This window comes from Epinephelus moara, chromosome 8, assembly GCF_006386435.1.
Source record: "Epinephelus moara isolate mb chromosome 8, YSFRI_EMoa_1.0, whole genome shotgun sequence".
Lineage (NCBI taxonomy): Eukaryota > Metazoa > Chordata > Actinopteri > Perciformes > Serranidae > Epinephelus > Epinephelus moara.
The window spans coordinates 19,560,407-19,572,620 of NC_065513.1; the positions used below are offsets into that span (position 1 = coordinate 19,560,407).

Below are 12,214 nucleotides of genomic sequence, written 5' to 3' on the forward strand. Positions count from 1 at the left end.
ACGGAGATAATACCTGTAGTTTACACCTGGGCTCATGACTGTCACATGCTACGCTTTTTCAGTGTTTCACATGACACATTTTCCAATCAAATGAATAAGTTATTATTAGCACGTGCTCTCTGACATGATGGAAATTTAGTCCAAGGGGTTGCAGTTGGATGACTCAGAATAGTCACAGTGGGGGAATGGAAATTATATAAATGGCTAAAAGAAACTTATTTCACCGGCTTTCTGAGCAGCAAAAGTTTAATTTTTCAATAGGTCAGTGTCAAAGACAAGTCTCTACACAATAACCTGGTTACTGATAATCCACAGATGTCACTTTGACAATCATTTGGGAACAACTCTTGAGTGGGTTAAACACTAAAACATTGGTCTATGGTGTCCACTTTCTTACAGACATTTCTTTAATCAGAATTCACCACCACACCACAAATGAAATTCCATTCACTGTATTTGGGTGGCAGCATAAGTAGCAGGTATAAATTCACTAGGCCAATTTGGGTTCATCATGTGTTCATTTGGGTGCAGCACATGTGAGCCAACTCTGTGGAATCAAAATATTTGAATTAAAAGACTCCTATATACACGGGTGCTGTTTAGTTAAATAGAATTTACATTACATTTTGTCTACTTGTATTATGTTATTATATAAATCTTTGAATGCCGTTTTCTCAAAATGAGTTTTTTGGTCATACTCCAAATCGAACATCTCAGCCTCTGTAGCACCTATGTACACCAAACTTTCCAGTTATACAACTAGCTATATTCTGAAGATATTCACAGAGGGATTTGTTAATAAATCATTCCTATCCTGATTTATGTGACATTTTATTCCCAAAAATATGGGCGAAAATCAATTTTTTTAAGGCTATGGACAGTTTTGATTTTCTAGGTAATAAAAGCAGATATCCTTAAATCTCTCGGTAATTTTTTTTCATCTTATATGTAAACAAAATGGAAAAAAAATTGCACCTGGCTTTATCAGATTTTCAGATTTATCTTCCTAAAATCCATGCAAATTAGCACATATTTAATGAGACAATGCCTAATTTGCATAATTAAACTTTAAAATTTTAAAAACTTGTAATACATTTTTTTTTATACTATTGTAAGTAATCAACTGGGGAAGTTTCATAATATCTATTATTTTAAAATTTTACCCTATTCACCTGCAGTGTCTCGCCTTAACAGATGATTTTTTATACTGTCTTTTTTTAAATCATAAACACAAATGCAAAGAAAAATCAAACCAGTCTTTCTGTTGCATTCATGTGTTGCATCATAACCAAATTAGTGACCTGGCGGAAACCAGCGAATGGAAAAAGTGAGCAAGACTCTTACCTGTTTTGAATAACCAGTTCCTGCAACATTTGGGGCAGATTTTAGAGCACAACAGTAGACCAGTTTAATTGCTATTATTTACCAGACAGTGGTTCTCTCTCAGTCAGATTTGTGCGTGTATAAATATTCCTTTGACACTGACCTACCCTTCAATTATGTGTGTGGAATGGAAGAACATAGAAAAAACAGGAGCAAGAACTTGATTATCATACACTTTACTTTGTTATAAAAGGATTGAGGTATATTTTAAGGCCACAGGAGAGTTCAGTGAAAACAGGACAGAGAAATGTAATGGACAAAAATGGCGACATTCAATCACATCACTGAGCACAAAGACTGACTACAACTAGTGTTTCCACCCATCAACAAAACAGTTTATATTCCAGAGAAAATATCATATCTTTGCTTCATTTACTCACTCACTCAGACATATAGAAATGAAGCATCAGAGCAGCCCCCTCAACACTTTTTTTTTTTTTTTACATTATTACAGGACAGTTTTTGTAAGAAAATGAAAAACAAAATTAACAAATCGGATTTTATTCAAATTAGTAAAAAGATGGGGATCTTGGGGGAGTACTTCAACAACTAACTAACAGAGGCTGAGATTTCCTGACTTTCAGCCCCTATGAGTCCAGACAGAATATGCTGGATCCTACAATTCCCATCATGCAACTGGACAATGTCTTTCACAACACCTGGTAAATGCCCTTATCTTTTAAAGTCTGTGCAGAGTTTTCTGTCAGTTACTTTAAGGTTTGAGATAACCCCTATGACATCATCAGAGGCCATCACAAGGGTTATTCCTTCAAACCACAGAGAGCTCTCGTCACAGCCACAAAAAACACGTTGGACAGTTTCCACAGGTTGAGTAGCCGAACCCTGATGTGTAAACTGACCTTCATGTGTGAAATCATCGGAATGGCCTTTTAATGCAGAGGGCAGAAATTAATTGTACATTAGTGTCATTCACTATCTGCATGGCAGCGTTTCTACATACAGAAAATATCACAGTCTCATCTGAAACAGGAGAACTATTAGATTCCAAGTTGAAATGAAATGAAACATGCCTCTTTTTCAACAATATTTACACCTCTGAAAGTTAGGATACGCACTGGTGTTTAAGTGCTCCCCGCTCTTTCTATGAGCTAGTGTGAGCTTCGCACAATCACAGACGGCTGAATCCTGCAGCTTGAAAGAGATGAAGCCAGGGGTATCTGAAATTCCGCAAGGACTGTACAATACATAATGCTCCCATGTATACAGTACAAAAGAGCTACAGATCATAGCAGCAGTTTCTATCAACCAGGTTTCACTCCAAACACAAAGCTTTGAAAGAACACAAATGCCCTCTAGCACAATATGATGCAAAATTTGAATGATTTAAGAGCAGTAAATGTATTGTAGCACCTAATATTTAGCGGACGTCTTAACAAAATGCATCACTAATGAAAGTGATACTGTTAAGTATCTTCAGTCTCATCACTAGTATTTTTTGTCAAAACCTGACAAAGGCGGGTACATCCCATATGATCCATAGGGAGGTGGGGGATCGAAAGGTTGGGGTGCTGCTGCTGCTGCTGCTGGTGGTTGTGGCGGCACGATGCCCCAGACTGGTGGGTTTGTGCTCCCAAATGGTTCAAATCCAAAGCCAGAAGCAGCAGGTGGTGGTGCCTTGGCAGCAACCTGAGAAGCCGGCAGGATGACTATGGGAAATTTGATCTCTGGGTCTGAGGCATATTTGACATCGAGGTAGACCTGTGGAAAACATTGATGATGTTACACTGTTGGATTTTATTTAATTACTAGAACGACCAGCATTGTGTACATTTACAAATATTCACACCGTTTGCGTAACTGACTCCTTTGGCAAACACCACAGACTATGAGACAGGGGTGGAGACCCAATATCCATTTATTTCTCATTTTCATTTTTGCTGCTACATTATTCAGAAGTTTAATATTTAAAACACAAGTGAAGGCTTGCTATTCAGAGGTGTGCTTACCTTTTATTGTTACTCTTTCTCAGTATTTTAGTGATGTCATGAGTTAGATTTGGGAAGTTTGGGGATTTTTTTTCTTTTCTGAATTGATGGTGTAAGATGATCCATGCTGCACAGACTGTAAAGCACTTCTACCCCTTTTCCACCAACATGGAGCAGATTCTTTTCTGGTTCCTGCACCTAATGTTGAAACGTCCGCAGCATTTCAACCTACATAAACTGGTTTGGAACCAAAAAAGTTGGTTGGAACCAAAAAATAGCAGGTTTTTGTTGAGCTGAAGTGGGAACCATGACAACATCAGTAGGCGTGTCATATTCTACAGGTTGGAAAGAGACGATTGGTGTGTCTCAAATCACATACTTCCGTTAGTACACTTACATGTAGTATACTATGTGCACTATGTACTCATTGGCGTAGTGCACGAATTCCGACAGGGTATTGTTGTCTCAAACCAAACACGGCCGTTGTGCACTCACCGGAAATGACGACCGCAAATTAGCTAGTTAGCAAACTAGCATTAGCATTTGCATTATCGTTCGCGGTACCAAATTATTACAGACTGCTAAATTAACCCAATAAACATATTGCTGGCTTATACCCGACAACAGTATAGTGGTGCTTAGTGCACAAAACACATGTATTTGTACAATGCAGTGACGTTCGCCGTTGCACAGTCCTCAGCCGCTATTTCCAGTTTGAAAAGTGGTCCCTCCCCTTCCGCTACGTAGCCAAGATGGCGACCATTGAGGGCGTGAAGTGTCCATAGTTCCACACTCAACTTCTTGACCGTTTTGAGTGCACCATCCAGGTACTCATAGTGCACTGCATTTTTCCATACTTCTCAGTGTGAACGCACTTATGCACTCAAAATATTAAGTGTAAGTATGGAAATACGCGATTTGAAACACAGCAGATGTCTTATTCATGATAGTCTTCTACATCAGTGGGTCCCAAATGGTGGGTCGTGGGTGCATTCTGAATGGACCACAAGTGACTTGCAAACATGTAAAGTTGTAAAAAACACACTTTATTTTTAAGTACATTGAATTTCCGGTGCAAAGCTTGTATTTTGATGTGCTGTTTCCTGCTGTAGAGTGAGCAACTAATGGATAGCTACTTAACACAGACAGCAAACTAGCTCGACGACATGGCCAAACTCAAGTATGACACTAAATATTGATAAAGTTTGTGATCCAGCCGCCATGTTGGATACAGTTGAGCCAAAAACTTCTCACAACCAGTAGACTACACTAAAATATGTTTTTGAAAACATTTAAGGCGAGAAACAGGCAATGTGGTAACAGAATCTTGATTCATAATTGATCGGCACAGCTAGTTTGACAGTTTGACTGTGATTCATGAGCAGGCATTGACAAGACAAGACTGGTAAGGCCATTGGTGCGCTACAAGACAATGCTAAGGGCATCATAAATAATGTGGTGACAGAGACATGTGCTTGTTTTGAGGACACTACGTTTGAATAGTTGTTTTATTGTGGATTTTTGTATTACACTGTATTTACTGCATTTTAAATGTGTTCTGATTGGCTGCTACCTCGGCCAGGTCTCTCTTGTAAAAGAGATTTTCAATCTCAATGGACCTCCTGGTTAAATTAAGGTTTTATAAATGTTACTATATAATGACAAAAACTCTGTCTGTGTGTGTGTCTGTTCCATGTTTTTCTCCTCACTGACTTGGTCAATCCATGTGAAATTTGGTACAGTGGTAGAGGGTCATGGGAGGATGCAAATGAAGCAATATTACATCAATTGGCCAAAGGGGGGCGCTATAGCAACCGATTGAAATTGCAAACTTTGAATGGGCATATATCATGCCCCGTATGTCCTAGAGACATGAAACTTTGCACAGAGATGCCTCTCCTCATGAGGAACAAATTTGCCTCAAGAACCCATAACTTCCAGTTATATTTCCGCCATTTTGAATTTTTTGAAAAACACGTAAAATCGATCTCTTATATCGATTCTCTTATTGACCCCATCAAACAAAATGGGGGCGCTAGAGAGCTAATTTCTTATCTAGGCCTAACCGCCATATTGATTTTTACTAAACTTGGTAGATATGTAGAACAGGACGCCTCAAGGTGACTGGAGAAATTTAACTCTAATTGGCAACTGGGTGGCGCTATAACAACAGAAAAATGCTTAAAAATGGCTAAAATTTGACTGATCGCTGTGGCTCCCCCTGTGGCCCAATGTTGTGTTTTTTTTCTTCAAATTTTTGGTATGCCTAAGTCACGGCATGGTATGCTGTAACCGATGGGTATGGACTAGTAAATAAATAAAATAAAAAACAATGGAATAGGAAGGGAAATACCTTTTTTTTCAAATTAATATAGTAACAGTTTCGGCAAATATGACAAAGTTATTTTTCCTGAAAGTTACCAGTTACGGCTTTATTATTTCTTCTATGCTTGTTTTCTGGATAAAAACCAAATATCTGTAATAACAGATCAAAATACTACTGTTTATTTTTGTTGTGCATTGTACAACACCATCCGTTAATGACACATCCTTAATTATAATGATTAAAACTGGTGAAAACTTGGGCTGATTCACTAGATAGCACCAAGGGTCCATGAATCCTGAACAGAGCTAACGAAACAGAGCTCATTAGGTGGAAAAGGGGTGTGTGAAGCAAACTTGTAATTTCGGATTATATAGGAACAACTGACTTGATTTGAAATGTAAAAAATCCATATAATTGTCTTGAGACATATGATCTTTTTTGTTCACAGTCACATAAAAACAAGCACACACATTTTGAATTAGAAACTTACCCTGAGTCTGTACTCCACTTTGATGTTGCTGCAGTTGAAGATGGTGGGCTCCAGATCATGAGGGATGGGGAGGACCTGTGTGACGTTTACGCTGGTAGAAGGAGGGATGGGCTCACCCACCTCTTTAAAGAGGTCTTTAGTACTGAGTCTTCTCTTCCCATTTGCAAAGAAGCTGTGCTTTCTGTACACACAGTACTTGGGCTTGATCTCGCGTGAGGAGTTGTTCTGAACAGAGGTCAGAACCTTTAATCCTTCGCCTGAAAAAAGAGAAATATCAAAACAAGCCTTGGCATGAGAGTAAACAGAGTCAGTGTCACTTTAAGGGCTCTGACCTTGGAAGAAACCTGTTTTTTCAAGATTCACGTCCATGGCTACTGTTCCTGAGGTGAAAAATTTCATTTTCTTATCCTTAGACTCGTGCTGCGGCATCTGAAACAAGACCAAACATAGTAATGCAATACACTTAAACAACAACAGAGAGAGAAATAAAAAAAAAACTATCCTTTTAGCTTTTCTCTGGTGTCTCACATGTCCTTGTCTGGCGCCCCAGCACAACAAAAGCCATACAAATGGAGCTAACTCAACAGTTGTGCTGTTAAAATAACCATTAGATAACAGGGAAACAAAAAAGAAAACATTTCCATTTCACTACATGGCCTAAAAGTGATAACTCACTCGTGACATTGAGTATACTAAGTGCATTTCAAAGCTTGTTTGTACATGGCTGGTTTACTGAACATACCCAGTCAATATATATTTACACCCGGAGGCTGCTGGCATTGAAGCACCTTGAACACCTGGGCTGCATTATAGTCATTCAGCAGCTGTCACCACCACATTTTTTCGTCCCTGTTGGACTGACAGGAATGAAGATGTAACTCAGCATGTACCATCAGCCCAGGGTCACTGCTCAGGTCCGCCTTCGACACAAAGTTGATCTTGGTTGAATCATTCTTGTTAATCCTCATTGATCTGCACAGCTTGGCTTCCAGCGAGTAAATTATTTTACCAACAGAGCCAGTGAAAGAGGAGGGCATTTCCCTGTGGCACAAGAGTGGAAGAACATGATGAATTGACTGGGCACTTTTTATGCCTTGCACATACAAGAAAGCTGGCTATCGAATGAATACACACACTCTACAGTAGGTCTATAAAAGCTGAACCCGAGGTTGATCTATTGAGATATTTTTCAGAGGATAACGTATGTAAGTATTGTTAAATAAACTAAGTCTGGAGAACATACGGGTCTAGCCAAGTCATTATGGAACCATTAAAAGAATGATTACTTACTGGAGCGGGATCTGAAAGGTGAACGGGTAAATGTGGCACCCTGGGGCAATAACACTGCTGTCTGAAAAGCAACAGGAAGTTGTAAAGCTGCTGGTGAGGGAGAACATCTTCCAACAACTGTTTATTTCACAGTCAGTTTCAAGTCTGGACTAGCGCTTTGGATGTAGGTGGACTTGGTGTGGTGGTACAATGCAGTTTCTTATCTGAATCAGAGCTGGCTGACCTCGCCTACAGCATCAGAGGCCTGTACTGCGAAGCAGGATTTGGAGTTAACGAGGTAACTTTAGGGTTAACTCTGGGTTTTCAGTGCTATGAAGCTGGTTCCATTTTTACCAGAATAAATCACCATGGTAACTTATGATGAACAGCTAATCTGCTTCGGGTTAACTATCAGATTAAAGCCTGTCAACACCCCGACCTCTGACAAATCAGATCACTAAAAAAAAAAGTATCTATGGACAAAAGTCCGAAGTCTCAGGTAATAAAGAGTAGCCTATATATTGTGACAGGTCAGTAGAATCATGTCACTGTTCCAAGGCTGTATTTCCTCTGGCTTTATAACAGAGCTTCTAACAAACACAGAGATTGTTTACAACACTAAACACATGATTTTAGCAGCATTTTTACTATGCAAAGTTTATTTTAGTCTGCAGTGATAGTGCTGCTATTTTACACTCTGATTCCATCACTGCAGCTCAAAATAACATGAAATACCTGCAATGAAAACTAGGGGAAAAAGACAGTATTTCATTTAAGCAATATCACACGAGAGGGAGTGATGTTGTACTGTCCATCAGTGGATCAGCGGCCTCGTGCCTACGACCAAATCACAGCCGTGACGATATCACAGTACAACATCACAAGTTCGAGTGTGATATTGCTTTTATACAACAGTTCAACAGTTAAATATTTTATTTATTTATTTTTTTTTTTTGTTTAACCTTTATTTAACCAGGTAAAAGACCCATTGAGATCGAGATCTCTTTTACAAGGGGGACCTGGCCAAGAGGTCAGCAGCCCACGTCACAATAAATAACAGACAGGCAATAAACAATATGATAGAGCAGCCAATAACTAAGGTCAACGGTTGACATTTAAAGTGCAGCAGTGGAAGTCACAATAACAATTTTAAAAACATAAGCAAGGCTGATTAAGAAATGTTGAAAAATGAGGACAAAATAGATAATTTAAGCATTTTATTTGTCTTCCGCCAACAAAAATAGTTCCCTCAGGACTCTGCTGTCACCGTTGCTATATAACGCAGACATGGTGCGCCAGGCACTTACTCTTTATACACATTTATCTGCACGTTTCCATTAATTGTGCAGCCGGTGAAATAAGTCTCTGGTGACTGCATGGTGGACTGTCGCTTCACAGGCACAGCCGACTCTGCCTTCTGATCTGACAGTATGTTGCTTTTCTCCAAGTCATTGAGCTCCGCTGATGAAACACTGACAAACCTGGATGTGTGCTCAGATGGATTCAGCTTCTCCTCTCCCTCATCTTCCTCTGATGACCATTCATAGTTCAATTCAAAACTTATTTTAGGAAATAAATCCATATTTTTGGCTGTTTGACAGTGGATGAATTAATTAGCCTACAACGCAACTGCTGACCTAACTGACACTAACCGTCAGTTTTGATTTGATTGTTGATTGCAATCAGCTGTGAGGCGGAGTGATACATACACAGTGAAATAACCGTGATGTTGTACTCCAATATCATCACGGTTTTACTGTCTCTCGACCAATCAGATTGCAGGGCCGGAACTAACTGTTGTATAATAAATAATAATAATAATAATAATAACAATAATAATAATAATAGACAGCCAATGTTAGGGTTCATCAAACCAGATACTAAAAAAGATATCCCAGGTAAGTTGAACTGGCTTCGTAGCACAGGCCTCAGGTCAGATGTAATAACAGAATAAAAACACAGGAGCTGGAAAACCAACACAGCTTTGAAATGTTTTCACAAGCTTGGTAGGCAGCAGAGAATAAATGTACACCCGCAGCTCTTTGCTAATGGAATTGTGGGTTGTTTTTAGTTTGTGATAGCACAACAGAGTGGTTGGTCAACACGGCCTCGGCTTCTCAGCTCACTGAAGCAATAAAGTACTGTAGACGAGCAATTAAAAGCTAAAATAAAACACAATTGTTGCATTACAAACCTGTATCAAGCTATTCTTGATTTAAATAACAACTGTATAGTAAAACACAACTGAGCCAGAACTGTGATATACTCACGTGTGTCTCCATTCACAGTTGTCAGCAGTATTTCGTTGTCATCTTCTAAAGAAAGCATTGACAGACAACAAATGTAAACAACATTTGTTAAGTGAACTATTAAACATTTGGTCTAAAATAAATGTTAAAATATAGTGAAAAAACAAATGGCCATCACAATTTCTGTCAACCTAAGGCAGGGGTAGGCAACCTGCGGCTCCGGAGCCACATGTGACTCTTTGGCCCCTCTGCAGTGGCTCCATGTGACTTCAAAAAATGATATGGAAATGAATGACGTCATTTTTTAAGATGTTCATTTTCACTGATCACTGTTTTAGGCCGAAAGTGATTCTTGAATTCTCCAATTGCAAAAATGTGTAGCCTATACACTGAATAAAAAAATGTTTTAACATTTCGTCAACTAAAATGTGCTTCGTCATTCTACGACCTGGCGCATTTTCCTCTATATTTTGCCAAACCTCAGTAGCAATGGCTGGTCTTGAGTCTCCCTAGATAAGCTAGCTATGAATTCTTAATCCAAAAAAGGGGGAAAATGAGAATTTGTTGGTGTGTGAATAGGTTAAATTGATTTCACCACCAACACTGCAAAGTTTAAGAACTAAATAACCATAAAAAGCTCCAGGCAGATTATTTTTCATTTTGTTTTGGCCAAAAATGGCTCTTTTAATGGTAAAGGTTGCAGACTCCTGACCTAAGGTGACATCTAACCCCAGGGAGGTTGAGATTACACACAAAAGCCACAAATCCTCACAAGTAAGACGCTGGAGGCAGAGATGTTTTTGCACTGAGTAAATGACTTTAACAACTGACCCATGATGCTTATGAATGTCCTATCCGCTGAGTAATCGATTGATTGACTAATCATTTCAGCTCCAATCATTTATCAGCATTTAATGGAGTCATACTTTGACACTATGATCATATTGTGTTTGGGGTTTCCACAGTGTTGTTTTCCAAAATAATGAGTTTGTTTTAGGCCTATGTGTGTGTGTGTGTGTGTGTGTGTGTGTACAAAATGTACAGAGCATTGAGTTCTGTACATTTTTGTGAGCACTTCTGCAAACATATCACCATCCATTACTTCTGTCTGCATCTCACCTTATCATATCAACAGTTTGTTTGTGTCTTGTCCAAACATTTACTGTTTGCGCGCCATGAGACTCTCTTTCGGGCAAAGGTATGTAAACAGGGTGCCGCCTACAATTAAATTACTCGGCACAGAGTATGCCTGGAATGTTTTTCACTGTCCCAAACAACTTCTGCAGACTCGCATCTTAACATNCGGCACAGAGGACGGGGGGGGGGGGTCTGCCTGGAATGTTTTTCACTGTCCCAAACAACTTCTGCAGACTCGCATCTTAACATTCACTCTGTTTTGTTCGCTTTTGTTTTGAAACTTCTGCAACATAGCAGAAACATTCATCAAATTTTTGTTGCGTAATTTACGCACTTACCTTTGTGATCCTTGTCTCGCACAAAGTAGTGTTTGATGCTGAAATATTTATCCTTGGAGTGGTACACGACAGTGGTCTGACCGTGGCGCTCGGTCCACAGGACTTCTGCTTTCCCCTTGAATTTAATTAACAGAGAGTTGATCTCACAGTCTTTGGCCACCTCCAGCGCGACTTCACCCGAGACAATGTCGCCATTGGTGAAAGTGTTTTTCTCATTGATGGGGTTATAGGTGACTTTGAGGCTCTTCACGGTGCTCGACATGGTCTGTAGCTCACACGAAGAATTCCCGACGAAATGTGAGGCAAACAAGATAGAGACCACATCTGACTTCCGCGTGGGTGTGTCCCAATCGTGAGGAGGAATTTCTCCTCCCCCCCTCTCCAACCCACCACCCGCGCCACTTATTCATTCATCCACACGTTTAATTATTGAATCATGGTCTGGCACTTCTCATCTGTTAGATAGACATCTCATGAAGTTAATTATGGGATTTTAATTCGATTTAGTCAGGCTACTCCATGGCCCTACCAGTTCATTACAGAGCCATATTTAGGGGCAGGGGTAGGGTTTCAACTCAGTTTTATTTATAGAGTCCTATATCACAATTCACAATTTACCTCAGAGGGCTTTACAACATACAGCATTCTTCACAGTGGATAAGGAAAAACTCTCTCCAACAAAACTCTTTTACAGTGATAAATTGGTAGAAACCTCAGGAAGCGCAACTGTGGAAGGCTCCGTCCTTCAGGGTGGACAGACGTACAATATATGTCACGCGTACAGATCATTCCATTCCATTTTCATTGACTTATCCATGGCAGGGTCACGGGGGCAGCAGGCAAAGTAAAACACCCCAGACATTCCTCTCCCTAACAACGCTTTCCAGCTCCTCCTGGGGGACCCCAAGGCATTCTGGGCCAGGTGAGATACTGTATGTAATCCCTCCAGCATGTTCTGGGTCTGCCCCGGGGCCTCCTACCAGTGGGACGTGCCCAGAACACCTCCAACTGGAGGCCTCTCCTCTACTCTGAGCTCCCTCCGGATGTCTAAGCTCGTTATTCTATCTCTAAGGCTG

The 12,214-nt window shown here is 39.9% G+C and overlaps 1 protein-coding gene across 1 annotated transcript; it reads right to left on the bottom strand.

Annotated features, from left to right (window-relative positions):
- Window positions 1–1,514: 1,514 nt before the first annotated feature.
- Window positions 1,515–11,449, bottom strand: LOC126394125 (arrestin domain-containing protein 3-like). Its single transcript, XM_050050758.1, has 7 exons — window positions 11,139–11,449; window positions 9,685–9,729; window positions 7,436–7,496; window positions 7,036–7,186; window positions 6,478–6,574; window positions 6,146–6,402; window positions 1,515–3,102 (listed from the first exon to the last, which is right to left on the bottom strand). Exons 1-7 carry the CDS (start codon window positions 11,398–11,400, stop codon window positions 2,830–2,832), a joined length of 1,146 nt encoding a protein of 381 aa, XP_049906715.1. The 5' UTR covers window positions 11,401–11,449; the 3' UTR covers window positions 1,515–2,829.
- Window positions 11,450–12,214: the final 765 nt, after the last annotated feature.